The 15515-nt window shown below is 46.8% G+C and overlaps 1 protein-coding gene across 3 annotated transcripts in view; it reads left to right on the top strand.

Annotated features, from left to right (window-relative positions):
• Positions 1-306: 306 nt before the first annotated feature.
• PRRX1 (paired related homeobox 1) overlaps positions 307-15515 on the top strand; it is a 92458-nt gene continuing 77249 nt past the window's right edge. For 2 of the 3 annotated variants that reach the window (XR_008446030.1, XM_054038691.1), the window contains exon 1: positions 307-1259. Coding sequence is in view for 2 of the 3 variants with exons in the window: in XM_054038691.1 (XP_053894666.1) it covers positions 1019-1259 (241 nt within the window). In the remaining variant the exon portion in view is untranslated. The remainder of the gene's footprint in view (positions 1260-15515) is intronic. The other variant, XM_054038692.1, reaches the window with a different exon arrangement.

Below are 15515 nucleotides of genomic sequence, written 5' to 3'. Positions count from 1 at the left end.
AAGTTTCCCCTGCAGCTGTTATCAAAACATGCAAATGAGAGTCTCCAACAAGATTTAAAACAAATCAGGAGGGGTTAATGCTGAAGCAAAATAATCAGTCTGTTTGAAATGATTGTGGCTTTCAGTTTGACTTTTCTGCCAGAGATCCTATTGCAAGGGGGGGGGGGGAAGAGAGATAATTCGATCGTTATTTAAGAAACGCAAAGGGTCTTCCCAGCTCGCTCGCTACATCAGATGTTGGCGAAGGGGGGAGGGGAGTTCTTAATCAGTCTGTTTTTGGTGGTGGAGGGAGAGTTTGCGCTGTAGAAGAGGGGTCTGTAAAACGTCAGAAACAGCACAAAGACTTTGCCACGTAATTACAGGCCCCTATTAAGTCTCGAGCTGCCCTCCCTTGGGTCTCTAATTTTCATGTATTCCCTGCAAAGTCTCCCCTGTGTGCCAGACTGGCCCTTTTGAAGTGCCAGAGAGCGGCTTGATCCAACTGAGAGGGGTGGGGGAAAGCAACTGAGAGCGAGACCAGGGGAGGGCGGGGGGCTCTCTTGGACTCCTGAAAACCCACGTCTTCCTTTCGGTGAGAGTTAATACTCGCGAGTACATCTGCAAGACATCAGCACCCGTGACCTGAAACCTCAGTCACTCCCGAGACTCGCCAGGAGCGCAAAGGGGGCAACGCGCTCTCTTGGAGATGGTTTAAAGCCGGGACAAGCCTCTTGCTGCTGGTGCCTGCCTGGGAATACGCCGCTTCTCCTGAAAGACACGTTTCGATTCCTCTGCCCCCCTCCCCCATCCCCTTCCTCCATCTCTCTCTCTCTCTCGCTCGCTCGCTTTCTGTGTCACTTTCGCGTGAGAACTGGGCAGAGGGAGGCAGGATTCTCCCCCTGGAACCTGCCGAAGGAAGCCCAGGGAGCGCCCCTGCTCCAGGGACAGCGTCTGAGATTTTGGGGAGGGTCCCTTGTATTCCCCCATCTCTCTCTCTCCTGTTTTGCCTGCACTTTTCCTTTAAGACTTGGGGGAAACCATGACTTCCAGCTATGCCCACATCATGGAGAGACAGGCCGTCCTTGCCACCCGCTTGGAGAGCCCCAGCAATCTGGACAACTTACAGGCCAAAAAGAACTTCTCCGTCAGTCACCTGTTGGATCTGGAGGAAGCCGGAGACATGGTGGCGGCTCAGGCGGACGAGAGCGTAGGGGAAGCCGGCAGAAGCTTGCTGGAATCCCCGGGGCTAACCAGCGGCAGCGACACCCCGCAGCAGGACAGTAAGTGAGACGGGGGGTCCCCAGCGCGCGGCGCAGGGGCGCAGATAAAGCAGGCGGTAGCGCGCAGGGGACAGTCTGAGATCAAACTAATTTGGAGGGGGGGTGGAGACTGCCACAATGACACTATCCCACAGCTCGAGCTGTGTCCTTTAGCAGAGGGATCGATATTCTGGGGGAAGACTGGGCTTGAAAGGGACTGTCCTTGTCGTGGAAAGAGAGAGTCGGGTTGGGGGTTCAGTCTGAGCTCTGCGCGCCTGAAGGGCTTGGAGATGGCCGGCTGGAAGTGAGCAATTGCAGTTATTGCTGGATCAGGCAGAGCCTGGGGCCGGTATCTGGTGGGGGACGGCTACATGGTCCCGGGAAATCAGGCGCTGGTGCCAGTGCCACGAGCTGGACGTCGGGCGGCTGGGCTGGGGAGGGACCGTGGGCGTCTGGCAGGAGAGGTTGGGGAGACGTGTTCACCAGGAACGCACGGTTGTAATCGCACAGGGGGTGGCTGCAGCAGGGGTGCGCGTGTGGATTAGGTACCCAGGGAGCCAGCGCAGACACACCGCGCTGTGTAGGGGGGCTGGCGGAGCAATGACATCAGCATCTAAAGCCGCATACCGGGGTTCTATCACCTTTCCACTCTTGGCAATGACTGTCCTTGAAGAGGGATCAGTAATCAGAGCTCGGATTCAATCCGAATCGGTCTTTAATTAAGACGACTTGTAAATTGAACTATAAAATAAAAATACTTATTGGAACCCGAAGGGTTTTAATAAATCTCTGGGATTTGCCGGGGTGGTGGTGGTGGTTTGGAAACAGGGCCTTGGAGCCACCGATTGCAGATATCTTCCCCCATCCACCCCAACACAAGCACCACAACTATACACAAATACATCGCTAAGATATCACACCAAAAACAAAGAACGTCCTTCCCCGTCTTCTCACTCACTCTCTCACTCACTAAAAAGAGAATGATATGTTAGGGTCCCAACAATGTGTATTTAAATTTGAGTGGAAATGTAAAGGAACAAACCTGCAGACTTTGCCCTGGTAGGATGCTTAGTTTTACTATAATTTCTTCTTCTTAATTTCCCTTTACTCGAGAGAAGGAGATTGGCTTTTCATTCCACCCTCAGTGAGTAAAACCTGACTGCCCTGGTACATTCTGAAAAATAAAAATAAATCATTCCTCCTTTACGTAGTAAGTAGCTTAAAAAGCAGATGCCCCGTTAAAGTGGGAGATACGGATTTCTTCTCCCATATTGGCCAGTTTTAATATATGAGCTCTTCATTTTATTTCATGCTGATTTAAAAACCTTTGTCCCAGGTCATCTGTAGTCAGAACGCTCTGTGGGAAAGAACTGGAGCTAGGGGATGTCTCTGGCACTCTAGATACAGGACAAAGTACCTTATTTTTAAACACGCTTTCCAAAGAGGGTTTGAAGCCCGAAGAGAAGGGGCAGCCAGCGGGTGGGGATGGATTTCCTAGTCTTCTGCTCTCACCTAAGAGCCGGATCCCTGCTTGACTCCAGTAGGAGCAGGATCGGATCGCGAGTAGCAGCTACTTAAAAAAAAAAAAAAAAAAAAAAAAAAACTTGCTGGCTCTTTCCGGGGCGCTTTGCCATTGGGAACAGGATCGGGATTTCGGCGTTCAATCCAGATTCCAGTCTCTACGGGAGTGGAGCGGGGTTGCTGGCGGAGCGAAGCCGGCTAGCCCAGAAACGCTCGCTCCAGCCTGGGTTTACCGGCACTGCCCGATTGAATGGGCCGGGGTTTAATACTGAGACACAGGCGGTTCCAGTCCTGCCAGGCCAACTCGGACGTGAGGGGGGCATGCCAGAGCTGGGGAGCCGGTTTAATCAGCGCTCCCCCTTTGCTGAATTGGACGCCCGGAACCGCCTCGTTTATCTGTCCGGCAGAGCGACCCCACCGGCCCCAGGTGGAACTGAGCATGGATTTAACCCGGGGATTTTGGGTTAAGGGCTGGTGGACTAAATCTCGGGGCATCCCAGCCACAGGGTCCTGACGCTGCCTTAATGCCCATCCCTGTTATTTTCAAAGGGAATGGCTCAGACGCAGGTAGCGCCACTATTTACTTTAGCGCTGCCCCAGGAGCTCTGGTGGCACCCCGTTGTGCTAGGCGCTGTACAGAGGCAGCACTGGGGCAGGCCAACAAGCGATCAGTGCGGCGGGTGTCTGGCTTGAGGGGATGAGCCAGGCGAGATCGCTGATTGGACCCAGGAGGGCTGTGGCTGCTGGGGAAGGGAACACAGAAATAGTCCCACACTCCTGCACCTTTCTGATAGGATCAAACAGATCGCCTTTCCTGCTGAAAGAGGCCCCAGCAATCCCCACCGCGCGGAGAGATGCATTGAAGCCAGCCACAGGACTAAAGCTAACCCCCAAAGCGGTGCGCCCTGTACTCGGCTGGCTCCGCTATTCACGGGTGCATCCCCCAGCCCCTATACATCCCTGCACGAGGCTCCCCCTTCTGCCCACCAGCCCGGGGCTACAGGCTTGAGGAGCTTTGCTCCCGTGTCAGCTTGCGACCCAGACAAATCACGTTCGCTTTGGGACGTGTTTGCAAGTCAATGAAAAAAAATGCAACTTTTACAAACATTGCATTTGACTGATGTGCAACATTGGAAAGAAGAAGAATACAGAAGACCCCATTCGGGCGTAGGGTTGCAAAAGCCAACTGCTTTTCCCACAGGCGTACATTACTGTTCTAGCCCACCCATCCAGACCTAAGTGTGGTTGTTTCTTTTCAGTAGACAGGATCTTTCAGAAGTTCTGCGAAGCACAACAGAAATGGACATACTGAGCTCTTCTCAGTTCTCTGCTATTTCATAGCTAAGGCAGGCGGCGCGGGGGGGGGGTCATGTTAATATTGGCTTACTTAACGGGGGGCGATTCTAGCGGTGGGGCGTTGGTGGTAAACTGCACGTACCAACACAGGGAAGGAGACTAGGTACTGACCATGTACGCCCGGGGGCAGCTTTCCTTATGCCCACATCAGATAGATTTAAAATATCCTTTTAGAGTCAGCCGCCTGGTGAGGGCTTTAGGCCTTGTCCCTCTATACCAATCTCCCCCCTAAGTCCGAGAATTCATTGCCAGACGGCAGAGAGCTAGTGAAACACACGAGAAAGCTGAGCCATGTGTAGCTACGTGTCCTTACACGTGTCCCCGCTCGAGCTCTGCGCGTGCATAACTTTCCCGTCCGGATCTTCCAGCACATTTATAAAAAATGTTGCTGTCGGTATTAAAAGAGTTGCGTTAGCTCTCATTGAGGCGGTGCTTTAAACAATTCGTGGGTTAATTTTGTTCCTGTGTTGCTTTTCCTCTAATTGGGAGGGTTTAAATGATTTATTTATTTAGACTGTGTGAGTTGAAATCGTAAAGCTTATGGTACTGATCATATGTGACATAGCAGTTCACAATTAATCAGCTTCCTAATTGGCACTTGCACGTGCCTTGCTTTTCCGGTTGAGCGGAATAACTCCTCAGACAGCTCAGTCCGGCAGCCTTTCCCCACGTGCGTAAGCTTTGCTCGGGCGAGTTAGCTTGGCGCGCAAGGTCTGGTACAGGAGCTCTAGCTAGGTAGCCTTTCACGTGCTTCTTGGCGCTTCCCTGGGATCTGCGATGCGCTGCGGGGGTTAGAAATGGTATCATCTTCTGAGGAGGAGACTAGTTTGCCTTGGTTATCTGATCTTAGGGACCCGATGGAGAGTGTGCAGGGAACCTTTCCTTCCCTGAGTCCTCTGGAGTTGGTGATCTGAAAAATCAGCCTGCCTTCCGCATTCTGTAACTCTCAATTAGTGAAAGCAGCTTGTCCTAATAAGAGCTTTGTGAGAAACACATGTCGCCATAAAAAGGTAGACTAGAAGTCAATTAGAGACACCAGGCTGAAGTGGGGGCCGGGCTGTTCGTCCCTCTACCAAGACACAAACAAATCGGAGCCCTGGCAGGAGAAATCGATTAGTCATGAAGAAAGGGATTAAAGGGAAGATATTAATCATCTGAGCGCAGGGACTGCACGAATCGTAATTGAGTCTCTCCTGGACTGACACCTTGAGTGAAATGACTTCTCCCAAAGCAGGGATCGTTTTGAGGTACAAGAATAAATGCATCAGTGAGCGGGACTTGTGCTTTGAGACGGAATTCTTGCAAAGAAACCAGATTACATGTAGTGCTCCAATCCAGCACAACGAACTGTTGTCCGCACTGTGCGATAAATGCTTTATTACCTAGGAATAAAATTCCTTAGATGCATTATTTTCCTCTAGGAAATTGTCATACGATGTGAAGCAGCCACAACATACAGATCTGGTTTATAAATGCGATGTAGCCCACTTTATAATTTATCTCTTATTCACCTCCATACTATTTCAAAATCTTTTCTAATTTCGGATCGCATGGCTCATACTAGCGTACCGCAAATTCAAATACCAACCTCTATAGCGGCGAGAAATTATCCTGTACGCACAAACGGATCTCGCATACATACTCCCAATTTCGCCATGTCTGGTCGGTTATACAGAGAACATTCCTGCAGATTTCAAAGCCCCGATCCGTTTTTAAAATCCTCCCAGCCTGTTATAATTAATGACACAGCTCATCATTTATCCCCAACGGGTATTTCCGTTAGCCGCTATTATTGAAGTCTCGATCCTGCTTGTATTGGAGACCGTGTTAACATTCCCATTGACTTCAGTGAAAAATCAGGCCCTGATGGAATATTTATATCTGGCAACTTTATTTAGTGTGGTGTCATACTTTCTTTGAATGTTTCCATACAGCTTTGCAAACGCCATTCGGGATAGTTAAATTAAAAACATAAAATAACGTTGTCTGGTTTCCAGTAACCAGCTAACCAAAGCATGAAACAATGTAGCACGTTCCCAGTGTATCTGCTTAACTATCGTACCCAGGGAGGCAAATAACAACAGACAGGCACAAATATGGTATCTAGTTGCTGGGAGGTTGCATTTTATAGGCCTATTTCTCAAACAAGCTTATCAAACACATGTATGGCGCTGTGAGATCATGGCAGTTGTTAAATTTTTACTGAAGGGTGGAGAACGAACACAGCAGCAAATAGACCCCGAGCCTGGAAAATGTTACAGCTCATGTGGCAAGGAACCGCTTTGCAGGACTCCCGAATGGCGGGGAGGAGGGGGATTTACAACTCTGTCCCCAACCGCTGCGCGTTACCCCAATCTCTCTCCCCGGGAGCCCAAAACTCTATTGTAGGAGCGCGGCGAATGAGAGGGGCAGAGATTGGGACGACAGAGATCCACCGATCCCACACGGAAGGGACCCAGCCCCTGACAAAATCAGGACCCTTAAGTCAATTTGAATGCCCGGACTGCAGTGAGTGCTCCGTACGGGAGAAGCAATGGAATCGAATGGAACGCGGCTGGTCTATTTCAGGGATTATTCCAACAATTCCCCAATCTGGCTTCCTAGAAGAATTGACTATACACTATGAAATGTCAGGTTTCATTCTGATACTTGTGCTAAATAGCCAGGCTGATATCTCAATTTCAGCTCTTACATTCCCATGTTTCCGATAGGATTTACAAATACCTCTATTCCACCAACACCCCTATCGGTACAAAATCGACATCATCAGACTAACATTCTGTATATTCCACTTTATTTCTCGTTTGCTATAAGAAAAGACAAGAGAGACATTGAAATCGGGGCGCGTGTCATATAATCTTGAGGCCAAACAAGTAAATTACGCAGCTGAGCCGTAGTGACTTCTCGGTGCAGGAGAGAGAAACTCGTCGAGCTGAATTTAGGTTGGGACCAAAATGCTTTTCAAAATCTGTTCTGTGCGGTGGCAAGAGGCTTGCCTGTTTGCTAGGAGCCCCGTTTCAGATTAAGTAACAAGGGTCATTAATAAGGCTTATGACAGGCTCATACAAAGCGTTCACGGGGCAGAGAGAACTGGAGGTTAAAAGACTGTTTGGATAAGGATTGCGTTTCCTCCTCCCGCCAGTCTCCAAACATTTACAAAGCGGGCAGGGATTAGACAGACCAGCCACCCCGCCCCAGATCAATGGAACCTCCAGCCAGCCCTGCTTTTGACAGCGCTAAAAAGTCGCTGGAGTTTTTAAAAGTCTAGTATCTCTGTAGTCAGTCAATCCTTACAACACTCCTGTGAACTCCAACGGGGACTGGAGATCTGGGCCAGATCCCGGCTCCAGTGGCTTGCAATAGGAGTTTTTCCATTTGGAATAGCATCTAGTCTTTGCTATTTAATCTGCAAGAGTTTACACATTAAATAGACAAACCCACAGTAACAACAAGAATATCTATCTATCTATCTATCCATCTATCTATCTATCTATCTATCTATCTATCTATCTATCTATCTATCTATCTATCTATCTATCTATCTATCCTTCCAACGGTCCCAACATTTCCATAGTTAACGTTGTCATTTCTTACCAAATCTGCTACCTTTTCGTTTGCTATTGTTGGCATTTAAAAGAAAAGACACTCTTTGGTTTTAAATAATTGTATGTGTACTAATGTAACCTAATGTCTGTGTGGTCCAAAAATCCCCTTAGCTCTGTAGGGTTATTCCTCCTGAAATTCTTCCTCCTGAAGCTATAAAAAGGGTTTGCTTAGCCTTAACCACACCAACAAGTGGATGTACCCAGCTCAAATGCATTTTATCCAGCGCAGCAGCACAGAGCAGAGAATTGTTTAAAAAAAAAAAAAAAAAAAAAGCTAATTTGATTTTAGAGGTGGCCGGATCTGAATAAAGCCACTGGTGTTAGTTCTGTACCTCTCGTTACCGATCCGGTGACATAAGATCGTTTCAGAAAGAAACTGAATTCCCGTGGAGGGCCCGATCTCGCAGCAAAAGTACCCGCAGCGACTTCTGCGGGACGCCTTTGTGAGCAACCTTTACTCCCATAAGGCGATGGGGGATTTAGCCCTGAAATCCATTTGGGGTGTCTAAGGAATAAAGAATCGCGGAGTGAGGGTTTTCAAACGCTCTAAGGGATTTAGGCGCTCAAGTCCCAACTGAAAGTCAGTGACTAATGCACCGGGATCTCTTAGGCTTTCCCGAAAACCTTCCCCTCTGGCTTTTAAAAAAACACTAAGAACTGGGGGGTGAACATGGTGATCTCACCCCATCCCCCAACATGCCAGTAATTAAAAGTTTGTGCCTAAGAGCCCTGCAGAACAAGAAACCTTCCTTTAAAACAGCATTTCCAGGCGCTTGCTACTTTATAACGGGCTGTTGTACGTAACCCCCAGGCGCCTGGGTTTACAGGTTTGCTGGAGGCGGGCGGGGGGCCGAGGACAGACCTAAAAGCCCTGCTAGCTAAAGCACTTTGATGCAAATATGTCTCTGCTGCGTGGAGCTCGCTAGCTGGGCGCGCGTTTGCTGTGTCCCCTCACCACTGCTGCACCATTTCTCCGGACGCTTAGTAGAGATCGCTTCCCGTTCAGGGAGATGCACAGTGTCAGCCCCCAATTTGAAATGGTAAGCGATGTACTTGCCGCTGGTTACTCCTCTGAGGATCCCCTGTGTGCATTGCATGGGGGCCGCCTGCTCTGCTGGAAAAGCCGGATCCAAAGTGCATTTGTAAAAATCTTATTAAAGTCAACAACCTTTGGATCAGGCCTTAAGTTTCTCTAGACTACTCTGAGCTCCAGGGCTTTGTCTGAAATCCGATTTAAAAGGGACTTTCTTTCTTTTTCTGAGGAAGAAAAATATGAAGCTGGATTTGCCCGTGAATTGGCAGCTTTCTGGGGTGGATATACCAGCAGCCCCTGAGATGAGGGTGGAAGAAGTTGTAATATTCCAGCAAGACATTGCTCAGGGTAGATCAGTGTACTAACTCTTCAGCTCAAATGAGGCAAACTCGAGTAATCATTTAGTATTCGCGTGTTATTGTGTTTTGTTTTATTGAAGGTAAATACAGCAATTGTAAACTGCAAATGTTGTTTACCCACAATGTTATCCTTATTTTCAATTGAAAGTCAAAAATCATCTATCAGATATCCCCAGTCGGTCTGAACTTCCACACCAAAATCAAAGCCAAAGTTGTTGTTATTGTTATTATTTATTTTATTAACTAGCTCTCGGATTGCACTTCCCATCAGCAGATTTTGAAGTACAGAAAAAAGAGACTATTTACATCTCAATGTTATCAACACACACGTGTTTTGCTGAGTCAAGCCAGACTTGGGGCGGGAGACTTGGGAAAACACTGAAAACCAGCCTTTGGGTTTTCTTGCCCTTATATCCAAAGTAAACTCCTCTGAAGCTGTTAAACTAACACAGCTGATAGGGTGACATTTTGAGCTGATACTGAAGAACTGAGCTTCCCCAGAGTCCGGGGCTGTTGTTTTCTCCTTGTCGGGTGTATCTGAGCTTATGCTGCTGGCTGATTTTAGAATCAGACTGAGGCCTGATGTACAAAGTTAGGTCGACATGAGCAGCCTTGCATCGATCTAGTTGTGCATGTGTCTAATTCGTCTCCCACTGGTGTGATGTGAATGCCCCATTATGCTGACACAGTAACACCATGTCCCTGAACCGCATTGAGTCCTGGTTGATGTACTGAGGTTGATGCAGCATGAATGTAGCCACTGCATTACTTCTGTCTATCTTAACAATCTTCCAGCAGCTGTCCCACAATGCCTGACATTGACCACTCTGGTCACAATTGTGAACTCCACTGCCCAACATCACAGAGACCAGAAGGACCCCTCCCTTTTAAAGCCCCATGAATTTTTGAAATGCCTTTTCCTGATTGTCCAGATTGGTGAGCACACCTAGCAGCTCTCCATTGTGTGCAGTTGCCCAGCTGGCCGTGCTCCAGCTGCGCTCCGGCTTGGAGCAGGCAGGAGATACGGGATCTCCTGGGCCTGTGGGGAGAAGAGGCTGTGCAGGCACAGCTACAGAACAGCTGTAGAAATGTGGACACCTATGAGCAGATTGCAGGGGGGATACAGGAGAAGAGATAGAACAGGGATCAGCAGCAGTACTGCATGAAAGCAAAGGAAATGTGGCAGGCCAAGGAGGCAAACAGTCAGTCTGGTGCTGAGCTGCAGACCTGCCGCTTTGACAAAGAGCGGCGTGCCACCCTTGACGGAGACTCCACCACCACCTCACGAACCACTGTGAATACCTCTGAGGAGCCAGAGTCACAGGCCCCTAGCATGAACAGCGAGGATGAGGAGGTGGAGGAGGATAGAGGACATGCGAACAGGGGGTCCAGCTATGCCGGAAGCCAGGCCCTGTTTGATACTCCAGTCAGTCAGTCCTGGCAGTGGCACACGGGCGAGCCCAATGCAAGGGAAGGAACCTCTGGTAAGTGTGTAATTGTATTTCCCCATTACAATGATGTACTGATGGCACCCCCAATTTAACAGAACACAGCTATCACCTTGTCATTAATTTACTCACACTAGAAGACGTAGCAGTACAGCAAAGAGAGATGGAGTTGCTATCTGCTTTTCATTCCCCTGTAGACTTAGGTGTGTGTGGGAGGGGCAGGGACCGGACCATGTGGAGCAGTTTATTTATGTACACAGGAACGTCCCTTGAATCTTCCTGACAAATCTTGATGAAACTTCCATGGAGATACTCTACAATGGCAGCCTTATTTCTTCCTCTGTGGTAGGACACTTTCCCACACCAGTCAGCGTTAACTTTGGCTGACACCATTGCAGTAAACAGACTAGCAGCTACTGGCCCAGGCATCTTCAGGATGCCAGCAGCAGCTGTGCTCTCTATGCCTTGGTTATTCTCAGGATTGAGATATCAGCTAAAATCACCACTGCTGGTGCCAGTATTCAGTACCATTGCCCTGTGCTCATAGTTTCATGCAGCTGAGCAATTCCCTCCCCTCACCCTTGGTGGGCCATACTCTCCAAGGTGCTGTGAATGGTGCCATGCACAAACACTCCAAACAGAAGTGTCAATAAGCGTGTCCTGTTCAAAACTTTAGGGGAGCAAGGGAGGGGAGTTCTGAATTTTAACTTTTGCTTTCTGTGGTAACTATAGTGACAATGGTACCTGTGTGTGTTTTATCTGCAGCTACTGCCATTGTGGCCTTGAGGGACTCTCCCTCCACACCTGTAGAACACCTGAGCCAGATAAGGAGGAGAAAGAAGAGGACTTGGGATGACATGTTCAGTGAGATCCTGCAAGGGCTGCATCAGACTAAGGTCCTGGAGGGTGAGCATTGCAGACAGCCCGGAGAAGGAAAGAGTGGACAGGACAAAAGGCCCAGGAGTCTCAGCAGGAAAAGGAGAGGGAGACATTCCAGGACATAATGGGGCTTCTCTTCAAGCTAACACAGATGCTGCAGACTCTGGTGGACCTACAAGTTCAACAATCCCAAGTTTGCCTCCCTTTGCAGTCCATGAAGAATTCCATTGCAGCACTTCCTTGTATCCCCCTCAACATTCCATATGGCATCAGGGTCTGCATCCCTACTTTTACCAGTGCACCCCAGGGGACATTAAGGACAACCACAGCTTCACATACACCGACCGGTGAGAGCCGCAGTTGATGTATGCACAGGTAAAATGGATGTGAATGTTTTTTCCTCCTGTTCTGTTCCATTAATTTATTAAGTTTTTAATGTATTTGTTTTTAAATTGCAAAGATTTTTCTTTGTGCTGGTTTTGTTACTGAATAAAATTTATTATTTGGAAAATAATTCATCACAACATATGCTGCAGATTGCCTAGAAGTTCTGAATGCACCCACTTACTTGTTACTGAACAGAGTGACACAACTCACAGGATCAGTGAAAAACACAGTGTTATTGTAAATGCACAGCAAGCACTGCAAAATTAATAGGTGCATTGACAGTGTTATATTCATAGATATACTCCAAGGACCACACAGTTTCTAACTGACCCCAAACAGCAGGGCCAGGTAGAGCACAGTACATCACAATGCATTACTGTGGCTCACTGTTAAAGTGCTCATTCAAAACTTTCCTGAGCTTTATAGCTCTGTGCTGAGCTTTTCTAATAGCCCTTGTGTCTAGCTGTTCAAACTCAGAAGATAGCTGCTCCACCTCCGCCCTCCACTCCAGAAGTATCTTTTCTTCCTTTGCTTCACAGATATTATTCAGGACACAGGAGGCAGCTATACCTACTAGTATAGTTTTTCACTGAGGTCCAATCTCATGAGTAAACAACACCAACATCCCTTCAATCTACCAAAAGTACATTAAACTGTCATTTTACACCTGCTGAACTTGCAATTGAATCATTCCTTGGTGCTATTGAGACAGCTGGTGTATGACTTCAGGAGCCAGGGGAGCAAGGGGTAGGCTGAGTCCCCCAGGATCACTGTTGGCATTTCAACATCACCAATGGAAACCCGCTGGTCAGGAAAGAAAGTTTGTGCTTTTAGCTTTCTCAGCAGTCCTGTGTTCTTAAAGATGCACTCATCATGCACCTTCCCTGACCAGCCAACACTGATATCGGTGAAGAATCCTTTGTGATGCACCAGTGCTTGCATAACCATAAAAAAGTAGTCCTTTATGTAGATGTACTCTGCAGCAAGGTGGGCTGGAGCCAAAATTGAGATACGCATACCGTCTATTGCTATCCCACAGTTTGGGAACCTCATTGCTGCAAATCCATCTGCTATGTCCTGCACATTGCCAAGCATCACAGTCCCGCATAGCAGGCTATGATTAATAGCCCTACACACGTGCATGGCAATCACCTCCATAGTGGATTTTCCAACTCCAAAATAATTTGCCACTGACAGATAGCAATTTTCATTGCAAGATTCCACACTGCAATCACCACTCACTTCTCCACTGTCAGTGCAGCTCTCAGTTTGGTGTCCCTGTGTTAGAAGGCTATGCTAAGCTTGGCACACAGGTCCAGGAATGTTGCCCTGCACATCCAAAAGTTCTGCAGCCACTGCTCATCATCCCAAACCTACATTACAATGCAATCTCACCAGTAAATGCTTGTTTCTCCGGCTAGAAGTGGTGTTCCACCATCTGCAGCTGCTTCAGGAACACCACCAGCAACCTTGAATTGGTTCTCAGAATGTCCGACAGCAATTTATCCTCCAAGAAATCATATTTCCTGCTGATTTGGTTCTTTGTAAGGCTCTGCAAATAACTGAGGATTGTGCATCCTGTGTTTGCAATGTTTATGACAATAGTGCAGAGCTGTGCAGGCGCCATGCTTCTGTCAGAAGAGTGCTGAGAAGATTCATAGGAGTTTTTAAAAAGATGCAAAAGTTATGGGAATTAGATGACATGATGGGATGGAGACAGTTGCCTGCTGGGAAGCTGACCCCATTCACACCCATGTGACTCCTTTCTGCCCCACCAGGCATTGCCAAAATGTCCAAAAAGAGTGCACTGAATGGTGGTGAGTTGCACGCTGGGATAACTACCCATGGTGCACCACACTGTACAGTGACACAAGCACTTCTGGTGAGTATATGCAGCGCCAACACAAGTAGCCTAGTATGCACGTGCACAAGTGATATACTAACTGTGGCGGCTTTACATTGACATAACTTGCGTCAACCAAAGTTTGTACTCTAGACATGGCCTGGAGGAGGGTTTCTCTGGGGCTGGAGCACCTGGATTTAGCTCAGATCTGGCTGCCGCGTTCATACTCGGTATGAAACATTGGAGAATAGACCGTTAGAATTTGGCAAATCCCTGGAGTCTGAACCAGCTCCCATTTAAGTTAATGGAAAGACTTCAGGGAAAGTTGGATCAGGCCTACCGAGAAGTGGGAATCAGGAGGGGCTGCTCTTCTCCAGCTCCTGCAGAGGAGTCCTTTCTCTGAAGGGCTGGAGCTATGTGTCAGCGGTGGTCTGCGTGAATGCGGAGAGGAATGGGCTTCTCTTCTCCTGGGAAATCCAGCTTGAGAAGCAGATGTGAGGGGTTGACTGGCTCTTTGCATCTGCTCCCTGAAACACTCCCCCCAATTGAGGACAAACAGAACACTTGTTCCTTCTGCAAATACATATCTCACCCACCCACCCAACCAAACCACCCATCATTGTTTCGCATTGATGGGGATTATCCGTATTTCCCTCTCAAAAGAGCTCACAGCTACAATTCCAATATGCCAGTGATTTAACATGTAAAGTTGCAAATGTTACCATTTGCTTGGGTAATTTTTATTCCAGCTGAGCTTGTAGTGGAACTAGAAATGATTATGAGGAATAATATAAATAACCTTTTTCTTAAAAAAAACCAACCCAACAATCTATGGTAAGTATTGTTTAGACTGAAATCTATCTAAAGTTTAATATTTAAAACTAAAGCCATTTTTAAATTTAGAACAAAAAAAGTTAAACACCATATTTCAAAAAAGCTTATTTTTAACTCCTTCTGACTTCTAAATAATTAAAAAGCTTTACTTGTAATAATCCAGAAAATTAAATCTCCCTGGAAGTGATTGGGTTAATTATGCCTACAATTAACATCTGTTTACATTCCTAACAAAATTACTTAAACTCCACTTTAACTGAAAAAACAAATATAGCCTTAACTATAGCATTTCTACTAGCATTTCCATAATTATTTATATTGCCCTGTAGCCATACACATTGTTTTATAACCTGCAACTAGAGCAGGGCATAATTTTTCAGCTGAAACGATTTTTTGCAGAAAAATGCAGATCTGGGTGGACCAAAAGGTTTCTTGAATCTGTCGTGAAATTGCCAAATTGTTTCAGTCAAAAAACAAACAAACAAATTCTGACAAAGTGAAAAAGCTTTATTTCTACATTTTTGTAATTGAAATGTTTTGACTTTTTGTTTCAAAAGGGTCTTTTTCTTCAAATTTAACTGCAATTATAATTTTTAAGAAGGTTAAAAAAAAACCCCAAAATGTTTTGTTATGGGTCAAATGAAACATTTTGTTCAACTCAAAGTAAAATGTTTCTGATGTTTTTGCTTCACCAAAAAATAAACAAATTAAAAAATCTTTTCAGGTATACCCCAAATGATTTTATTAATTTAATTTAATATTTAAGTTCAGCCCCCACACCGAAAAATTGATTAACAGCGCAGCTCTACCTGCAACATAGATCACACAGAGAATATAATCCCTGCCTTCAAAATCTGATAATGTAAAGGCACAGCAGTTTCAGTAAAATGGCCAGTTGGATCTGCTGTTGAAATAATAATACAGTAATAATCAAAGGCTCAATCTTTCAGCTCTTATTCACACGAATAAAGACTGCGGGACTGGGAGCATAATAATATAAAGTGCAATGTAC

The sequence above is a fragment of the Malaclemys terrapin genome, chromosome 8, assembly GCF_027887155.1.
Source record: "Malaclemys terrapin pileata isolate rMalTer1 chromosome 8, rMalTer1.hap1, whole genome shotgun sequence".
Classification (NCBI taxonomy): domain Eukaryota; kingdom Metazoa; phylum Chordata; order Testudines; family Emydidae; genus Malaclemys; species Malaclemys terrapin.
This window is presented reverse-complemented; position numbering and strand designations above follow the sequence as displayed.